The sequence below is a fragment of the Melopsittacus undulatus genome, chromosome 11, assembly GCF_012275295.1.
Source record: "Melopsittacus undulatus isolate bMelUnd1 chromosome 11, bMelUnd1.mat.Z, whole genome shotgun sequence".
In the NCBI taxonomy this organism is placed as follows: domain Eukaryota; kingdom Metazoa; phylum Chordata; class Aves; order Psittaciformes; family Psittaculidae; genus Melopsittacus; species Melopsittacus undulatus.
In genome coordinates, this window is record NC_047537.1 from 2,628,595 (window position 1) to 2,650,557 (window position 21,963).

General features: G+C 37.1%; 1 protein-coding gene across 6 annotated transcripts in view; it reads right to left on the reverse strand.

The window, feature by feature from the left end:
• DENND1A (DENN domain containing 1A) overlaps positions 1-21,963 on the reverse strand; it is a 189,070-nt gene that overhangs the window by 35,432 nt on the left and 131,675 nt on the right. For all 6 annotated transcript variants that reach the window (XM_034067586.1, XM_034067583.1, XM_034067585.1 and 3 more), the window contains 5 exons: positions 6,554-6,655; positions 5,912-5,999; positions 5,296-5,336; positions 3,526-3,597; positions 2,397-2,453 (listed from right to left, as the gene is read on the reverse strand). In XM_034067586.1, the coding sequence (XP_033923477.1) occupies positions 2,397-2,453; positions 3,526-3,597; positions 5,296-5,336; positions 5,912-5,999; positions 6,554-6,655 (360 nt within the window). The remainder of the gene's footprint in view (positions 1-2,396; positions 2,454-3,525; positions 3,598-5,295; positions 5,337-5,911; positions 6,000-6,553; positions 6,656-21,963) is intronic.

Here is a 21,963-nt window from a genome sequence, read left to right on the forward strand (position 1 = left end):
CAGCTGCCATGCTGTATCTATTAACAATTATTTGCTATCACTCATAAGAATCCTCTGAAAACTATTTCTGTTGCTTTGAAATACTGTACCACAAATGAACAAGGGATGGAAATAGAGCCCCATTCAATCTCTACTATCATATTAAAGAAGGACCTTACACACACCACAGTGACCTCTCAACAGGTCAATCCTGCATTTCTCATTTGCAATTCAAACTCAACACTGGAGCAGACCAAGGGCAAAATGGGCTCTTGATTATATTTAAGAGGTCACCATTGCTATGCAGAGTTGTAGGAAGCAGACCTCTAGCTTTATTGCATTTTTAAATTCTATCTTGTACAGAAGCTGCTCATATTTGGCAGGAAAACTGGAAAAGGGATGTTTATATTTGACTTTTCTTTACCAGTGGCCTGCATACTTTTTGTATTAATAATGGAAAATAGTATGTTAAAATGCAGTGGATAGTAAGTTCAGTTTAAAAATAACCTTAGGTTATCCTTAGAAGATGAAAGAGTAGCATCCCAAATTTAGCAAAAATTAAGCATTTAATGATGCCAAAATTTCAAACTGTTAAGACTTGCACACACTAGTAAGTAAACGCATGAAAAATACAATGTTCTCAACACAAAAATTGGTGAGGATGCACTAAAAGAACTGTCAACAGAGCAGCACAGACATTTAGACTAAAACTGAGGGTGGCCAAAGCAATTTTTGCTATTTTAATCACTTCAAACAGAGCAATACCTCATTTTAGAGTTTTCTTCCTGCCTTGTGTTCAAAATGGAGAAAAGGATGGGTAGAAAAGAACAGACTTAATGAAGGAACGAGAGGTAGAGCAATATGTCAACTGCTCCGAGAAATCTTTAAACTGTTGTGAAAGCACAGGTTGTACAATCATGTTTAACCACCGTACTTACAGAAAGGCCACATAAGAAGGAAGGTGAAACAAAATTGGGCCATTTCTTTGTAAATGTTAGGTGTGTTTTTAAAGAGTTCTTGCTGCTTGAAGGACTAGGAAGACAACCATCATAAGAAAAGAATGCAAAGAATGAATGAGGCATTTCTCAGCCTTTCATACAAATGTCAGGGAATAGCACACAATTATATTAGCATTTAAAACACAGGAAAACAATCTGGTCATTTTATGCAGCTCCAACTGCTTCAGAAATGCACACAAGAAGGCCAAACATTTTATTATTCATGAAGGTTATATCCAGAAGTGGTACGCATGGAATTAGAGAAAAAAATTCCATGTACATGAAAACTGCTTCGTGTTTTTAATATTTTCATACTATACCTAAAGCAGTCATGTGAAAGTTGTAAGTGCAATAAAATAAAATAGCATTAAAGCATCTGAAGCAACTTTATCCTCCTGAAAAATGTCTAGCAATCTGCCACAGTATCAGAGAGTGAACAGCCTTTGGATTGTACACGCAGTTTGATCAGCCGGTAACCTGCCTGCACAAAAATCCCTTTGTATTAACAGTTTATTGACATATGCAGGTAGATTTCTGTTTGTGCAATGGGAATGTATTTGCAGTCATGTCTTAAGACAGTGGTCTAGGAATTTAGAGAAGAAATTTACTGAGATGGCACAGATTAAAAACCACCAAACAACCCAAAACTATTTGTGACAAATTGAATCAAGATTTCTGAATAAGAACTCCAGTTCTAGGAGCAAGTTAGCTACCTCATTTTTCCAAAAAGACTCTAATAGCTCTGCTTTATAGAATAATACCTGAAATAAACCCACGATAGAGTTTATACTTTTGGCTTAAAAGGAGCAATTAGTATTGGATAACACATTGTTTAAACACAATTCAGCATTCTTGGAATTGTGCTGTTTACAAACAAAGACAGATTGGGGAAACAACAAACAGCCTGAGTATTTTTTTCTGTAATAATTCAAATGTGAAATGAACACCAGCTCTAATTCCTTTATGTCTAAACTTTGCAAGAGACACTTGAGAAACGTATCAATTTTTTTCCCAAGGACAGACATACACTTTTTTCCCTGATTACTGTAGTAATAACAACAATTTGCCATTTGCAGAAAGTTCACTGCCACTGCCGTAAGAAAGCTCTCCCAGTTCACACAGAGTGTGCTTCCACAATGCTCCAGTACGAAGGACAGGAGAGGGACCACTCCAAACAGAACACTCAATTTTCTGGCTTTCGTGGGTTTGTGTCAGAGCCTTAATGTGTCTGAAGACAATTTTTTTGTGTGTGTCTGTGAATATTTATAACAGTGTGAAAAATCCAGGACAGCTGGTAATGCATTTTGAAGTGTGCTAACAACACTGTATCAAACAGCTTCCCATTGATCACATAATGCTTTTTGTGGCTAAGTATTTCATACATGGTGCTTATACATTTTGAGTAAGAACTTCAAGTACCTTTTGCTTCAAGCGGTTTTTCACTTCTTTTATTCCCATTTTTGCATGATCTTTTGCCTGCATGAAAAATTAATTTAAGTTAAAATCCCCTTCTATTTCTAGTAGTGACTAAGCAGTGATTTCAGTGCATCAGGATTCACCTTCTCTAGTTACTAAAAATGGCAAGGAAGAAATTGTAACAGGATACTGAAAACACATTAAAACAAATAGAAAGCTAAAAAAATCCCAAGCAAACAAACCCCTCCCCTCTCCTCCCTCATTGCAAAGATTCAGTTTTCTCTGCTTTGATGTCACAGACATCTTTTAGCTTTTTGCATTCCACAGACTTGCTCTTCTCTTGTCTGCTGTAAGTTAACAATCAACAGGAACAGTAAGCCTGCAAGCTTGCTCCTTGCAGGACACTAGATGCCAGTTCCATATAGTAGAGCTAATCTCATCCTACTCATCTCTCTCAGGCTGGAGGAAGGCAGCAGAAAAAGTTCGAACAGTTATCTCAATGTTTTTTGTGGCATTATTTCCTAAAATTGACCTTACACAAAATCCTCACTTGTTTCTGTTGGTTTATCTTGCACAGTGGAACTGGCAGCCACGCATGATAACCCAGTACAGTACTAGCTGTTTGTTAACAAAACTGGAAACATTTTCATTTAAAGAATAACTCACTAAACTGGGGTCTAAATAAGCAGGTATAAGAAATCTCTAGGGAAAATTAGTTGTCATTTAGAAAAGATGGAAACAATTTGGAAAATGAGAGGATTCCCTTATTTCGATGAAACTGCAAGCAGAGAAACCTGAGGTAACAATGATTTCCAACAGAGTAATGATGAGATGGTAGGGAGGCTCAGTAAAGCATATAGGCATTATTTCTCAGAAATAGTTCTATGTAATAGAATTTATCATCTATATTTTCAAAGGAAATCACAAGTTCCCCTTCTCCTTTGCATTTTAATTATGTTTAAATTTCAAAATGACTTTTCCATTTAAAATTGAGATTTAGATGAATGTGTATTTTAAGTCATTTTGTGAGTCTAATAAGAATGAATGTAAGTCTTGAGTTGCATTTGAAAGGTTAAAAGAGAATCATAATTAGACTCTTAATCTCAGTAGTAAGCCAGTACTTGATACTTACAAACTTATAGACAGTCTTCATGGCAGGGTTGGCTTTGGTCTTCACTGTATTTAAAATGGCTCCGCTTCCTTTCTATAATTATAGTAACAATAGAAGAAATTTTATCAAAGCTCTTGAAAGCAAACAGCAATCTAAACTCCATCATTCTTAACTTAAAATAACAAAGCATTAACTATGCTTGTTAGTAGAGCTGAGTTAAAATGGTAAATTCAAAGAAACAGAACATAAGTAAATCATATTAAATATTTCTCTGGTTTTCCAAGGAACCCCAATACAGCAGTTTTCACTGGAAAAATGTCAGTGTCTCCTAATACCAAGAGCCCTTATCTGACAGGTCATCTCACAAAACAGTGTCCTATGACTGCTTCCCTCAGCCTGAAGGGTGTCCTGTACATTGCATTAAAATCTAAACAAGTTTAAGACAGAAGTATCCTAACAAATACTCCGTGTGAATTTTCCACTTCAGGGAAGCCTGCTTCTTCAGATTGAAGATACAAGATCTTTTTATTTTCCTTTTCATGATCCCACAATACTATTTATCAAAAGCATCTAAGTAGGTGATAAAGGGATAAATTGAGGGAAAATGAAATCTAACTACAGTCACAAACATTAGTTCCAGAAAAGCTGAATTGCATGTGGTGAACATAATAAAAGTCGTAAGACAGCAACATGTCAGGCAGAATAATGTTTTAGTCTGGTTGGTGTTTTATACATCTTTCACACACTGCTGATCATTGCTGTATAGTACCTTACCTGACAAACACAGGAGATGAGGAAAATCCAAGGATTAAAACCTTAAATAACTTTATATTTTCTTATTTCAGTGCAAAATTGTATTTGCAGAGGTGAGATATAATCAGACACAGTTTTAAGATTTGCTACTTCTGCTCCTACATGACAATCTTCAACAAAAAATACAAACTGTTGAATTTAATGACAGTTTTATATTCACTCTCAGCCATTCCCCTTCTTAATTTTTAAATTACTTGTCATCTGTATTTATATATACTTACGTATAAATTTATCTGACTATGAGATAGGATTTTTAAAGTTACTGTTACAAAATACACTTCATCTGAAATTACCAAGATAACATTGAGCTCAGCATTTTGTGTAAGCACAACTCTATTCATAAGCAGAGCAATAGGCAAGTGGAATGCTGCAAAACTCAATTCTGTCAGAAAAAAAATTCAATCTTCCTTACTGACTTTGTACCCAAAGCAAGAAATATTTTGTTTTCCAATATATTACATGTTATGCATCAAAAGAGACTTGCAAAATCAGCTCTAACAAGATATTATTCTCCAAAAGTATCTAGATTTTTAATTTATAAAACTGGAGAACTAAACTGAAGAGATACAAACCCCCTCCCAAACAGGGCTGTCCCTGTTCAGCACTTCGCACCATTTTACAATGAGCTTTGTGGCGTGGCAATATTCCCTTTTTTCCTGTTCTGTTACAAGAAAAGGGATATACACATTATTTTCTAAAATTACAAGAACCTATTTCCAGATGTCTCTAAGACATTAGAAAAAAAGATTCAAATCTTAAGAATTACTATGATGATTTGTTTTTTAAGTGTATTTTTTCTTCTGTTCTGCATCTGAAGAGAGCATTGGCTTTTCACAGCTAAACTTGAGCTGGTAAAAGCTGAACACTGAAGGACACAACACAGTCCTGCGCATGGGAACTGAGGTTAACAGCCATCCAGAACTGTAGAGTGGTCCAACAAGAATTAGAATGCCTGTTGGAAGAAGACTGCGTTCTTACCCTTACTGTAGAGAGCCACTGGTGATATAATTTGTCACTACCTAGAAAGAATCACAAAATTAAACAAACTGTAACTCTACGAAATAGAAACAAGCCAGAAATGTTAATGTTAGCACTTAGTGGTTTTAGGAGCATGAACAGTACAGAACAGACAACCAATCATCCTTTTCTTTTAAGGGAAACACAACAACAAATAATAGAGGCGATACCTACAACTTTTCTTTTACTTGCTAAGAGGCATTTCTGTTCTAGCTGGGTTGTCCTTCAGACATTTGAGACCACTGACTGTTTTGTTTTTAAGATTGCTAAGAGAAATGTGAGGTGGTTCTGGGTAAAGCTAAAGTTTTTCAGTATCCTCCACTGCAAGAACTCTTATAGTTGTATTTAGCCAAGTGGGAAAGCTGAGGTTTTCTAAGACTGACAAGACTTCATTTAAACTACAATACATTACTTGAAGTTCTCATCAGAGGAAAGAACAAAAATTTAGGACACTTTATAGGGATCACTGCAGCCTCCATTATTTATGTAACCACTATGACCCATTACATCACAATGGCCCACAGACAGTAAGTCAAGAACAGTATCTGAAATTACTTTCAAATACTGAATTTCTTACCTGCATATTCTCCCATATTTATCTCTTCTTCAAAAACATCACTGAAGCCCTCACCAGAGTTAAGAAGATCCAGACGGCCATCAATGAACTACACCAATGTTAAAAGAGAGTATACACAAATCAACCATCCCATTCTTTACCTTCTCAGAAAGACTTTATTCTGCATTTGATAGAATAAAATCAATGTTCTTACTGGGAAGGGACTCTATATAGAATGAAAATACAACCTAAACTGGCAAAATGTTTACCACTGCAAAATACTGCTTCACTTAAAAAACAGCATTCATGTCTTTGCCTATGCATGTATGTTTTCAGCTTCCCTGAAGCAGTAATGTCATGTTTAACAGTAATGCACTTTCTGTACAAAGTGTACAGCAGATATATTTGGTCTAGGTATGCTCAGATCAAAACTGAGAACAGAGACCTTTAGGGGAAAACCCACACACCTCTTAAAATATAGAAAGGCTCATCACCTGCATCTGAGAAAAGGCAGCAAGCAGGAAGTAAGGTGCTACAACTGTATGGGTTTTCCTCATTATGTGGCTGACAGATCAAGGACTACAGGAACAATCTCACACAAAAAAACCAACCAGTTGTATTGTGAAAGAATCTGCTTCTACATTAGAGCAATTAAGCTGGTACCTGCTTAAAGAGCTGGAGCTGAATGGCATTCTGAAGGAACTGCCTCATGACAGCAGAACGATGGGACACAAATGTTTCTTCACAAAAAGTGATGGGTTCACCCTGTAGAGTTTAGAGCATTGAAACAGAAAAAGCTTTCTCTGAATCCATTTGAATCCAGCCCCCTTTTTATCTACTACCCTCCCAAAATAAGTAGATGAATTGACTTCACAAATAATCCAGTAAATTGTAGTTTATTTTCCAGGTTTCAACCATGTGACTGAGAAACAGGTTGAAAACCAGCAAATTGCGTATCAAGATAAAACACATTTTGCTTTATGCATATTTTGCGATGCTGGTGAAGGAACTTTCATCATCCAGAAAGATAATTTTACTTAATGTCCCCAAAATATGACACACAGTCCTCTTAATTTTGTACACTGTGCTTCTCTGCCTCAGTAGACCCAGCTAGGTAACCTGCAGAAACAAATCAGGAATGCATGCTCTGTTCTCTCCCCAGTTCAGATTGGACTTTCTTGAATGAGGGAAATATCCCTTTTTCACAATCTTGTTGGCAAAAGACAGAAATTGTTTTGCAGCTCTACTTTTATCTTATTTTAATGAGTTATGTTAATGCTGAAGTCTGCTGTGCATCTGCCATAAGGGCACAAATTTCCCCCACACTTAAATCTACAAATACTCTATGTAGCAAGCATATATATTTACTGAATTAAAATCAAGAAAGTAACAAAGAATGATAAAATCATACTGATGCATAATTAATATAGAAGCTTTTTCATACTCGTATTAAAATATATTTGGTCTCTTCATCTGTTGACTGTTCAAAATCAACATTAGACAGCAAAAAACCTTCAAGCACCCCCTTTAAAATGGTGGTTTCATTCCAGTTTTGAGAAGCTTTTTATGTTAGCAATCTAAGCACAGGTTGGAGGATTTTCAAAGGGGCAAGAAGTCACTCTTCCTGTCACCTTTTCCTTGGGCCAATGAAATACCATAGATTTGGAAAAGAAAGCAGGTTTCTTATGCAGCAACTACAGTTTCAGGATAATTAGTTTTAAGGATAATAACACGCTCTCTGATTTACTCAAGCAGGTATTTGCAGAGTAAAACAAAATCCCAACAACCTTTCAAAATCTTTCCAGGCAAAAAACATAAGTGAGTAAAAGCTTTTGTTTGTTTTTTTTTATTTCCCCTGTGGCTTTGGTCTCATGTCAGGAGAAGGAATTACAAGTCAATGTTTCAAAGTGAACAAAGGAAAAAGGTTTAGTAAAATGGGTCTGGCTGGCATGAGCTTTGTAAAAAGATGCTGGTGACAGTCTCCATGACACAGTGACCACTGCCAGGACAAAGGTTCTGCCTCAAAAGTCAAGGCATGTCTGAAAGGTTTTAATTAATTTAAAAGACTAACAGCTCACTCACTCATGTTAGTAAGCATCAGAAAGGGAGGGAACTTCTGCATGACGTGGAAGTGTCAAAACTTCCATGAGCAAGAGGTAACTTGGCAAATGAAAGTCTCTTTCAGGTACCAGGAAGGAATAGTCAGGATACTACATAGCACTACAATTAGGGAGGGAAAATTTTAGGAGATTGCTAATATATATGTGACTACAGAAACTGTAGTGACAGACACTCCCAAAGCAGGGCCTGGGCAACAGTACCACAAACAACAGCATGTTAACATCGATGTGACCATTATGAAAAAGGCTTTCCAGTAGTTTCATCTACTACAACATAACAAATGAAAAATATTTGTCTGACATAGTCACAATCTACAGTGTGAAACAAGCAGGGAGGAATACATGAAGAAAAGTGTAGATAAGTCCATGATCAGAGAATTTCGCCAAGGGAAGGTTTAGATTTCATTTAATCCTCACTTAAAAACCAGAAATTTCTCCCATAGCCAGAGAAGAGCATGAACCTGGTGGAAAGACTTACTCCTTGCCCAGCAGAAGCTTCCTCTACTCCACTGAACATCCAGCACAACGACACCAGTTTCTCCTCTTACCACCAAGCTATGTATCATTCCTACAAACACACACACTACAGCAGGGGGAACCAGTGTTATTGCAGTGTTAACACACTTCCTTCCCCAAAGTACTAATGATTGAGTTTGTTCATTAGGGTGATTAGACCTTTTGACTTCTTAAAAGACAATTCAGGCTCAACTGCTGCTAGATGATAGGAAAAACTTTAATCACCAAGGTCAAGCGTGAGCTTTCCAGCTTGGAATGCATTAGTATCTTCCATCCTCCCTGACCTCCAAGTGGGTGAACACACTGTTGCTAACCCCCATCCACAGCTTCATTACAAAAAGACAAGCTGGACAATAAGACCATTTTCTTGACAGATTTAGTTAACTATAAGCTATAAAGCTGATCAGCTCTACTTTTACTGACAGATGACATTATGCACAAGGGGACAAGCTAAGAACTGCAGATATTTTGCGAAATGAATGGTCTTGCTCACATGTATAACAATCATATTAACTTGTCCTGATAAATCCATCAACTCCTAAACTTGCTGTTTCCAACAATTAGATTTTAGGCCTTGATTCATCAATACTTTAAATATCCACTATTCCCCTCTCCAACTGTAAATGTGTAACAGACTAAGATACGGCATTGCAAATGCTCTGAATATGTGCACAATATGACTCTGAGGAATTTGATTTGATCTGTAATATCAGATAATTCACATATATTTTAAGATTGGATGACAAAATTATTTCTTAAATACAAACATCTGCACATTTCAAAGACATTTAATCTGCAATCTTAACACAGAGAAGTAACTTCAAAATATAAAACTAAGATTTAAGATTCCCAGTGCACTGAAAACGTAGGTACCTTTTTTATGCCCTAGCAAACCTCCCTTTATATGAATATTTTATACTCATATGGCATAAATGAAGTTCATCAGGGCAGTGCTGCTATCTCATGACCCCGAAAATGCTGAAGTTTCAGCCACACCTGATCTGTTGCCAGCCCTATTTTTAAATTAGAATTCTGTTACATTCTAAAATACTATTTAAAACTACTTAAGGCAGCAAGTGAAAAACAAACCAAGTCTGGGGCTTATGTCAAACTGTTCTGAAATTGCATGAAAACTGCTGTTTTATTTTAAGAAGCCATAATGCAGAGTGAAAGGTAGGTCTGATTTGATCAGCTATGTTGGAAAAAAAATTACCAAGATCCCCCATCTTTCAAGGAAACCACTTTTCCTCAGAAACAAAATCCTTCTTTCAGAAGAGGGTACAGGACGTTGTTCAGACAGTCAGTGTCAGAAGCATCATATCTGAATTATCCAACTTGCCAGATTCACAGACAGGCCAGGCCATGACAGTGACTTTTACAGTGACTATAAAGGATCAAAGATATGTAGGACATAACAGCACAGATTAGAGAAGGACTTGGAGGAAGGGGAAGAGCCAAACAGAAATGATACTTCTGGAAAGACACACAGGTGTCCATGTAACTCATGGAAGTCTGTCTATTCCCACTTTTTGCAAGAGATAAGATTCCAAAGTGTGCATCTGGGTAACAGAATTTTAAAGCCAGGCTGTGACTGCTGGAGAAAACATTAAGACAACAGAGACAGGGTTTGAGTTAGGTCAACAGTGAGACTCTCTTGAACAAGCAAAGATTTCACAAAACTTGATTCTAAGAGTAAAAAAAAACAAACAAACAAGAACAAAAAAACCCCCAAAAAACCACAACAAAACCGACCAACTACTTAAACCTGAAGACTTTTGTTTAGACAATGCTAAAACTTATGCCATAGAAGAGATACACAATTTCTTCTGCATTATCATGGTCAGCATGCGGTGCAGGGTAATGAATTTTGTGCTTCTGTATGCATGCCTTTAAACCGTGTAGGTGCTCTTTCAAAGCCTCTCTAATAAATACACAAGCCATTAGAGCTGCTCTGTAAACCAGCCACAAAATGAAAAAAGACGGGTGGAATTTAAAGGTGCAGAACAAGATGACAATCTGACAGTCTACAAGCTGTAAGCCTGATGTCAGTATCTGTGCAGCCACCCCCAAATACACCACAAGAACAGACATGCTAGAGATTCATGTATCACTGGTTTATTACTACCTAGATATTGCAAATAACCACATCCTTTACTAAAACTGGTTATGTTGCAAATGACAAAGTAAAGCCTGTAGGGATATCCTAGGAATCATCATCCTTAATTCCATCCAGAATTGTAATGAAACTAAGATAGTAGAATGATCCTACTGATCTGGATATATATGTCAATGTCAGACACAACAGCAACCAAAGGCAAGCAACTGCTCCGCAGACCTTTCAGGAATTGCGATTACAATGTCAAGGAAAGATTAGCTCATCACAGCTGAAGAAGGATCATCAGTCAGCCAGCAGGATTCCATAAAGAAAACCTGAAAATGGTGACAGACACCTGATAGGACATTGGCTCATTCGTTTGCAATTGCAACGACAAATAACCTCTCCATAACTGGTACATACGTTCAGCACAGAAAAGCTCTCTGCATCTGCCTCAGTCATAATGGAATAAAGAAAGCATAGATCAAATACTCTGCATTAAGCAAATGATACCACAGCTTTATTAGCATTTCAAGATTCTGCTCAGGAACAAAGAAATCATGTGCTCAGGGATTTGACTACACTTCTTCTAAGGAAAACTAAATTAAAACTGTTCAAAAAGAGACTACCAGTTCTGATGAACTATTATTGCTAAGTGTAATCTTGAAAAGCATTTAAAAGCCATGTATTTATCAATGCGGTCTGCACTGTCCAAACACGGTCTCATGTAGATGCCCATTTCTACTATCAATTTCAGACTTTTTTTTTTCACATTCCTCCCTAGTGTATAAAACCTCTGGTAGACAGACAACAAGAGTGAGTATCCTTACCATGATTTTATAATAGGAGTTACAGGCTCTATACTTTTTATATGGTTTACAGTATCCAACAGTGGGTCATTCTGGAGAACTGAAATTTCTGACAGCTGTCATTCTTCTGCATGTGATCTGATAACTCCTTTAATAAACTGTTACAGAGAAAGGCGACTGTGAGTCAGTCAAATTGCTGACATCTATCATAACACTTAGTCACATCAACATCCCCTTCAAAATGTCATGTGTTGAAATTGAGCTGCTACCTGTGCTACGGATGGCAGGTAAAGGCACACCCAGCAAGCTGTATTTACCTGCAGAGGCATCACCCTTAGAAGAGCCTAGAGCATACTTCCCCAAAACATTCCCTGACAGACAACTCACAGGAGGTGAGACACATCTTACAGTTCACAAATTAACTTCTACCATGTGCTTCCCAAACTCCTAACCTGGACAGGACTAGACAGTCACAGCAATTTAAACACACAGCTTTAAATGTGAAATTATAATCTCCACATACTCAAACTTCATCAAAAACTTTTAACACTGTAATAAGAACTCTGTGGCTGGTGCTTCTTTTAGAACCCAAGTAATACATGTATTATTATAATGCAATGCATCATTAAACTGTAATCCATTTTACAACATCCAAACTGCCTTCAGATCAAAAACTTTAGGTGTGTTAAATTTACCATGAAACTTTTGTGGGGAAAAAAATAAAGAATAAAATTTATTTGCATTAAAACATTGTAAGAAAACCAGCTTAGACACTGATAGATTCAGTGAAAGTCCAACACCACCCCTTTTACACATGGTTTCAGACAGTTATACCCAAGACCATCAGGATTTGACACACTTTGCATAAAACCAACTTCAAATAAAAGATGAAACTAACAAAAAAGTATAACTAGAAAAAAAAAACTATGTCACATAGCAACTTTTTTGCTCCTCCTTTTAAACCCTTTTAGATTATTAGGATACCTGACATTCTCTTGTTAGAACAAGTAAGTAATACATAGCTATACTCACAAATAACAAAACTACTTTAGAGTGACAGAGCAAATCACCTTTCAGAGTGTCTAGATGGCTAATTCAAGCCACTGCCAGCCCTGACATCCAGATCACCTGCACCAGCCAGCCTTTTCTATCTCTAAGCCTGATGTCTCTGGAACTCAAGCCACAAACCTGGAAGACAAAGCGCAAAGAAGCCAACAAGAAAAGAGATTTCCCTCCATGCCTCCCAGCCAGCATTTGGGGTTGGGGGGAAGGGAAGGGGGGTAAGAAAAAATATCACCATTTCACAGATCAAGAATAGAGGCATGAAAATAATAAGTAACTTGTACACGGTCACAAAAGTCTCTGGCAGAGCCAGGGAAAAGAACCGAAATTTCTTTAATCCCTGTTCAGTACCTTAAATAGGAGGCTATTCTTCCTCTTCCTACTTGATATTGTGTCAATGCATGAGTGTAGGTGTTGAAAGACTAACAAAAGAAAAGTAATAGTATGGTATTATGAGCTGAGAAACCTAATCTTTATCAGATACAGCAAATCTCTATGATGCTGCCTGCACTAGGAACTCTCTCTTTGTCCTGAATATGCTTTAAATTACTGGTATAATGTGTACTGTATATTGTTCCACTCTTATATTTATTCCACAAAAACCCCTGTGGCCTGCATGCGATTTTATCATTAGCTGGCAAGGTAATTTCAGGGCCTAGTTCTGCAATCATTCCATGAGCAATACTCCCATTGAAGCTGGTATGTTCTGCATGCAAAGCAGCTACCAATTCAGGCTCCCTATAATAAAGCAGCCTTTTCCTACTTTAGCTATTGTAGAACGTTAGTGACAATACAAAAAAGGAGAAAAAATTACAGTGCAATTCTTTATACGAGTTATTTTATACCATGACAAAATAGAGAATTGTGCTTGGAAACACAATCTACACAAAGTATTTTCTATGAGATAGATGACTTTTATAAGATAAAGATTTTCTTTTTGTTTCATTTATTAAAACTCAAGAATATTTTGCTAGAATATGGAAAAATAGATGTCTGCAACAATAATAAATAATTGACCAAGATTTAGAAATTACCAATAGGCCTAAAAGTCACAAATGTTAGTATTTTGCTTTGGTTTGATTTCTTAGGTGCATGTAAAAAGCCAAAACTCATCTAAATCAGTGAAGCTTTCAGGATTCACCCAAGTATGCTGAAAATACGGGTTTGTGCAAGCACATTGAATAAACCAGCTATTTTCAAAATCTATATTTTAATATGCTATTTAGATGCTAATATAGATGTAGAAGGAGAATAAAATATTTTTAGCATCACTAAAGACAGGTGAGAGGGGCTTCAGTCATAAATGCAGGTCATTAAACCCCACTCTCTTGGCTAAATAAGAAAGTTTCCATCTCTGTAAATAAAATGGATATAATGGAATTAAACTTTAAGTTTTCACAGAGTTAGAGACATCCAGTCTCTGATAGATACACTAATGCACAACATATAAGATAACATGATATGCAATGCCACCTCCATATAGTATCTGCAAAGGAAATGCTATTACTATTCTAGAACTCACTGAGATTTGATTTGTCATCATGTTATGCCACTTGGTAATTTGGTGTAGAAGCCTCAACTAGTGCCATGAACAAATCCAGCCAGAAAAAGTCACTTTAGAGAAAGGATTTATCATGTCCCCTGAGAGAGGTAATCCAAGGCAATGGATTAGGGACACTGGAAAAAAGTTTCATTCCTTTCCGTTTAAGTCATGTAACAGTCTCTGGGGAAGCCTAAGTGGTCAAGGATTAATATACAAATGCATATGCACATCTGCTTGCTATGGTTATTTATCACAGATGTAAGATTATAAATCAGTAACTTATATCATTAGACTCTTAAAGATGCAACAGCATCCACTCCTGGGAACAACTGGAACTTGCCACACCAAAACCACACTTGCCTCTACACTGTTCATACAGAGCTTTAGTATATTGTATATATGCCCAAACGATTTCTGGGAAAGAACTAAGAAATCAAGTCCACAACTGCCCACGATACTTCTCACAGGTGGAAAAAAGCAAAGTAAAGTATTTCCCTTTTACAATAAATAAGAACTCTTCATTATCCTTTCACTTTATGAAGAGGCTTAGATTTTACCACACAAGGAGGGAAGACACAGAAAAAGCCACATTAGTATAACCACAAAACCTGTGCTACTTTTCCATTACATTTCACAGAGCTCCTCAATCACTGGCACTAAAGGAAGCCCTCTGCCCCATATCACAACAGGTAGAGGATACTGCCATATTAGATAGTGTTAGTTTTTCTAAGTCAGGTTTGGTTTTCCTTCTCCAGGCTCTTCTCTACATTTCACTCCTTGCAGTTTCTATTAAAACCCTTGAAAAAAAAAGAAACAAGGTAAAGAAATCCTGCTTCTGGGAGGCTGAGAACGCTGTGTCTTGCAAGCATCTATTGCAAGACATGTAATCTGCTTCAGTCCTCCAATTCCTTCCTGGTATATTCACAGAAAGCAAGTTGCATCCAGTGTTAGGATACAAAAAAACCTAGATATTTTTTTTTTCCTTTCAACACTTCCCCCACAGGTTTTGCTCAATCCATGATGAAACAACCAAAGGGAATTTGCTCTGCATTCCTGCAAACCCAGAGCTCATACACACTGAAGCCGAGCTTTGCAGTAAGTGTAATTATTTAGTGTTTGGCCACATGACTCCTCCTGACTCCCAATTACATCAGCGACACATTTTTGACATGGAAACCATGCAAAATTTCTGAACTCTTCTGGGGGGGCAGGGGGGAATGCCATCTAATTAGACCACATGTGCAAGGAAGCATCTGGCTCAGAGCACAGCAGTTTACACAGTTCCTTGAGTTGTCGTGGAGACAAGCACATAACCCGCTCGGAGCTGCAACTCTGGGGCACAGACCCAGATGCACTTCTAACGTATTCTGACAGAGAGCAGATGGGCAGATATTCGCTGGGCCAACAACACCAATGCTGCTCCCCTCCAGACCCACATGCCCTCTATGATAATTTCTATCTTGTAAAAGTCCTTCTCATCTGCCCTGGAGCCTCAGGCTCTGCCACCCAGGAAACAGAACCACACCTGCCAAAGGTTTCAATCAGAAGAGTCCACAGACTTCAATTCCATTGATGGAATAGTTAGGAAGAGCACTAACAATTGACAAAACGTTATCCAAATGTTTGAAAAAAATCACTAATTTTGATGCTTTATCTTGGCATTCAATACAAACTGCAGTCACAGAAAATACACATGAATTTCTGATTCACATAGCACATTAGTACCTCTTGGCTGGTGAGGCTTGGTGCTGTCTTAATAAAGTAAAACAAACTTAGCTCTACATACTCTCAAGAACTGCTAATAATGATGTCTATTATTTTCAATACCTCACAGCTTTGAGACCCTAATTTCAGTTTCTTCATACTCTTTCAATTGTATGAATAAATTTTCTGTTCCAATTCCTATTAAACTGTACTGCTTTAGCTCACATCAACTCAGCATTTTGCTAAGAACATCTTTAAGGGAAAGTTGGCTAAAACTAACAATATCTCATCTTCGGCAGAAAAGCCCCATCACTCTGCACAGGCACTGAACGCACCTTGCAGGAGGCACACAATCTTCTATTAATTTTAGAAGATGAATTTCCAGGAAAGGAACTTTCTTGGCACAAACTCCCTCAGAAAGAACCACAACTTGTGGCTACAGTTGCCTGCAAACTTGGAGCATCACATAGTGCAAGATTTTCTCTCCAATTGCTTCATGTGCTGGAATGCCAAGCTGGAAGCTGAGAAAGCCAAGGTAAGTATGAAAGCACTTGCCCCCTGCTCACTCCATCTTGAAGGAAGCTCAGCACTCCATGGGCCTAGATCACATTATTTCTGGTGTCAGAGATGACACACATCTTGGATGACAGATATTTTCACAGTAGACATTTACTGCTGGAAACTCAGGCAAGCTGGCTACTCTGGTAAAACTTACTAAATAACCTAAGTATTTGAACAGAGAAATGAAGATTCTGAACTCTACCCATGAAAAACTAGCATAAGCATTGACTTCAGCCATCTTTTGAGCCAATATGATAAAGGTACATCGATGTTGGCTCTAAAGGGCACAATCAGTTTGAGCATACAGAAATGCTACAATAGTTCCTTTAGCATTAACACAAATAAACAACAAACACAACACAATGTTATCAGATTTCAATAAACTTAAACACTAGGATGTAGTATTTACCAATACTTGCTGCAGCTGAGAATGACACCAGAACACTTAATTAGCTCACCTATATTGATTACTACATGAGGATGTGCCCATATTTCAATTTTAGCAGTACAAAATCACATTGCCCCAAATGCAAAAGTTGCTCATTTAAAGAATATAATTTTCCTAACAGTGTTCTCAGTTCTGGAAATGCACTACTTGACATTCACCAGGAATTTCAACTCATTTTTCAGGGTTAAACAAAATACTCAGGAACTTCAGAAACAATTTTGTGACATACAACCATCCTACCCCCATAAAACACACCCAACTTAAGTGTATGATTTTCAAGTGCTTATAGGCTTATACCCTATAAATACTTAAAAACTGTTCCTAAGGTGCTAAAGAGTTAATACATTGCACTGTGGTCACTGGAAGTAAGCACAATTTCAGCTAAGCAATATTGCTGTCAGAGACACAACACTTTGCAGGTGTGGGCAATAATTAAAGGTTTCAGCACATCTACCTGGGTGAAGTATTTTTGCCTTCTATTCCAAGGAGGAAGCCCTCTCTGTGGAGAGCAGAAGAGCTCATTAATGAGGCTAATTAGGTGTAAAGGGGGTAGAGTCTGGCATCAGCTGCAGCTTCTAGTAGCTAATCATTAAGCTCTGTAATCTCTACCCCAGAACAGCAGATGATTGTGTTCCTCAGTGACTGATGTTGCTAAGAAAATTTCCAGCACCTGAGTACCTGACCAAATACTTTTTGGTGAGGCTAAAAATTCCCTTAACCCTCCACATGCCAAGCACTGGAGTCACTTCACTCATCAATTTTCTAACAATGGATATCCAAAGGGATTTCAACATGGCATGAGGTCTGTAATGTGATGTATTTCAGAATTGGGAAAACCAAAATCAATGCCAGCAACAGTGCATGGAAAGGAAGGCCAGCAAATAAGGGCTGGTGGAGCAACATGCAAGAATACAGGTATGAGCTTGAAAAACAGTGATCACACATACCTCCTCTTAAAGGTTTGAGAGTTCTCCTTGTAATTTCTTCACATACAGTAGTGAGGATAGTTACAATACCACAGGGATGAAAGCCTTGTTAATAAATATGTAAAATAAGGATTTCATTGTACTCATCTAATTTGAAATGAGAAAAAGGACATAATTTCCATGGAGAGAGAATACATGAAAGCAGAGCTCAGTCTGGAACTTGTTTTGTAAAATGAATTGCAAGAATGGCAAACTATTCAAGCACCTCACCATGAATTTTTAAGTTGATCAGGCAGACAGACCCTTTACAGGCAAGCTGCAACTGTACTTTTTGTCTTCAACTGAAGCTGCAGATGAATCTAAACATTTCTGATTCACAATTCAAATTCAACAAGAAATAGGATATTTTTTCTGCTGCAATTATTTTACTGCCTGATGGTATGGCCTGTAGTGTATCCTTGAGTTACCCGCTAATGAACACTAAAGCAAAACCTCTCAAGTATCTTGGTTGTAACTCTGGAGCTTTTAAAAGTGGTGCACTTTAAAAGATGCCTTCTCATACCAACCAAGAAACTAAGCTGCAATTTTATACAGGTCACTAGATTGCAAATATGATTAAATGAACATATTCCTTATTGTCACTGGAATGAAAAACACATCTCAGTTTCCTCTGGTTTCGTTTACTAGGTAATATTTAAGGATTAAGAAGAAAAACGCCTTTCTAAACCAGAAAGATGCGCAAGTGCCACTGATGTAATAAAGGCTCAAGCGTACTTAATACAAACTCCCTTGTCTCCATGTTACCTGTGAACTTCAAGACAAACAGATTAAATAATATGAGCCACTGAGAGGTGGCTCTTGTTACAATCAGGGATTGTAACAATCCCTCCAATCTTCCCCCAAACCAATACAAACTTCCTCAATACCATTTGATAAAGTGCTTGGCAGGATTACTACCTAGCCTATATAGAATAGGATTGACTCCAAGATTTGGTGCTATTTCTGCATTGTTTCAATGTTCCTGACAAGTGCTCCATTGTTTCTTAGCCATGTACACACTTCATTTCAGTAATTAGCTGTCAGAGCAGGCCCAACAGCAACTTGGTATTGTCTGCTCAAATCGTATTAATGAAATGCAATCCACTCAAACGTCCTGAATGTGTATCTGTAATTGTGTTAAATAGAGAGGCCGGGGACATCAGCAAACTTCAGCTCCTAACAGGGCATTATGATCAAGCACATTAATTCATTATTTCTTAGGGATTTGACAAGCAATTAATATTACAGGGCTTCCTATGCAACAATAAGGACTGATGATCCAATAATATTATTATTTTAAAAGCATAAAAAGTGACTTTTCAGACTCTGGGATATCAAAGGAAAACGTGTGGGTAACATTTGTGAGTACAACATCCTTAAAGGCAGAAAAGCAAGAACTGCAGGTTGCAGCACTGCAAAAGCAGGGTTTATATTTAAAGATTCAGCATCTGTATGTTGAAACCTAAACATAGAATACCCAGTGTTACACTAAGCATAAATAAAATTAAGTGAAAGCCAAGATCCTGATCAAATACATCAGTTTTTAAGAATTCTTATATGACTACTGAAATAAACATTCTCAAAGACAACAAAGTTCAACTGATTACTTCTGGTTGTAAACTGGTAATTGTCAATCAAGTCACTACACCATGTTCTTCATTTTCTGTTCCATGCTCTCTGTCACCAAAGAACAGAATTTGGACAAGGTGAAAAACAAGAAAAACATATCACGGAGATATCCTGTGGGTATAATAGTCTTTGGAAAACTTTCATGTCACTTATGATTGCAAAACTGCTATTGTAATTTAATTAAAATTGAGTACAATAAGCTATGACAAGATAATGGATGGGAAATGTAGCTGTAGGGCAGAACGAGGATATCAAGAACTCTTATTTTGGGTTATCTTTGGCAACTATTCTTGAGATTTCTGAAAAACATCTTAATTATAATGCTCTACAGAAATTCACTGAAAAGAACAGCACTGCATTTCAGTTATCTCAAGATCTGTAACATATGCCAAATAAAGACTTTTAGGACTCCAGGAATATCGAGTCCTTACTTTCATTCAAGTTCACACCTGCATCAAACAACACATTTTTTCAACTAAAAGTTGAAACCTGAAGCCTGAAGTATTTGTGACTTATCTGTAAACAGAATTCATTTTCTCACACAGGTGGATATCCTTTAACCATCATCTACCTCCATAGGTGAAGGTAACAATCAAATCCAGAATCTGAAGTAAAAGTAGCCAAAAGCCTTGGGAATGGCTTTGACTTAGGGGAAATCAATAGCCCTTTGCTGGAGACTGCTTCTTCGCTCACCCTGGAAACTCATTTTAAGAGAGCTGGAATACAATTTATTCAACATGTAAAGAAGAACGCATGATTAAATGACATTTGGAAGAGAACACACACTCCAAACATCAGCTTAAAACTCCCAGGAGGCAAAATACGTATGTTTTTAAAATTCTGATCAAGAAATCCTCCCCATTAACTGGAAAGCCACGCTCCAAACCAATATGTATGTACAGTTTCATAGATACATTCAGGAAATAGTTACATATCTGCTACAACTAAAAGTTGTTTATCTTAAGCATGAACATCCTTGAGTAGATTCAGCTTCTGTACCAAGTAATTTAACTGTACACACCACTTTCTGACCAATGCTGGCCTGGTGCTTTAATTACAGGTACTACATGAACAAAGCATGAACAACACAGCCGAGCAGCATGACTCACTATTATTCAACGGAGACTATGCCTCATCTCACTGGATTCTACTACCACAGACACAGCAGCCATTTGACATTTTTCAAATTTTAGGTAAGAAATTAAGGGAAGTGACTGCCTTCAAGTGCGAAGTAGAAAATGTTCTTGCATGTAAAAAGAAAGCCTCTTTAGATAAAAGTGTTCTTTATTCTTCCTATATTTTTAGTGGAGAATATGTAATAAATTATTATATTGGTTGACAAATGGGGGATGAACTTTACCTATACAAGTACAGACGGATCCTGAAGAAAGGCAAGCTAACCACCTTTGTAATCCTTACAAATTGCTTTCATTTTCATCATTAATCCTAAGAAAAAGTGTTCCAGAGATACAGATTTTAACTACTGTTTGGAGAGCTTCACCAAAAATAATTCTTTGATATATCTTCCCTTTCACTGAACAGCAGGAGTAAGCAATGTACATATATCATTTACAGCTTTTAAAGTGCATTCAGAGCAAAACCATGCAACCTCCATGTCCACATTGCTTTTAAGAATCTAGGGTAAGTTACTATCTCTGAGTAATAATTCACACCAAGCAGGATGCTTGAAGAGAGTAACCTCAATACTAAGTTTAACACTTTTAGTATCAACAACATATATATATGTATATTTAAAACATGTTACTCCCATGAGAACGGCTGTAAAATTTTTTATTATATAAATCACAAAACTAAATATTGCACCAGAAATTACTCAAAAGAGAGCTACCCTTGGACACAAAAGTATCCTTGAAGGAGTTAAAATGTCCTTAACTACAAGTCAAGTTGAAACTTATTTAATTAGGTTCTGTATTTGAAAAAAAATTAAATAAATTCTTTCATTAACTAAACCAAACTCCCTTAAAGGCAACAATATGTTCCCTCTCTGTCAGGACAGAGCGCAATGAAATCTTTATTTTAATTGGGGTTAGCTAAGGGGCCATTTGGCTTCAGATGCTTTGTTTATCAGCCCTAAGCTTTACAGCTTAGCCAGTACTCGAAATATTTTATTACAGAATGGTTTCATTAAAAAAATTAAATAAAATAGTCTTCCAAGTAGTTCTATATAGAAATAATTTTAAATGTGCATTTTGAAAATGGGAAGCCAAAGTCAAAGGTATCTCAAAAGAACACAGATTTCCTTTTGCATTATTGTGACATAGGTCTCCTTTAGAAATGCTCAGTTCTAATGGTTTCTGCATCACGCCCTTCCCTAAGCAACCCAGCAAAGATGCAAGGGTAGAACAATGGATCTCTCCATGGTGATGGCTACGGTGAAGCAACCAAACACACCTCATTTTTGTACTCTGTCACCACCATGGTCCCTTTGTTGTGGACACCATTTCAGAACCCTTCACACTGTGCAGATTTCCATTTCACAACTAAGAGGTGCTGCAGGAATCAAGGAAGACTCTCTGCCATGCATGAGAACTCATACAAACCTTCCGTAAGGATAAAAATCATGCTTTATCTAAAACTCATTCAAGGGCTCAGCTTACTTC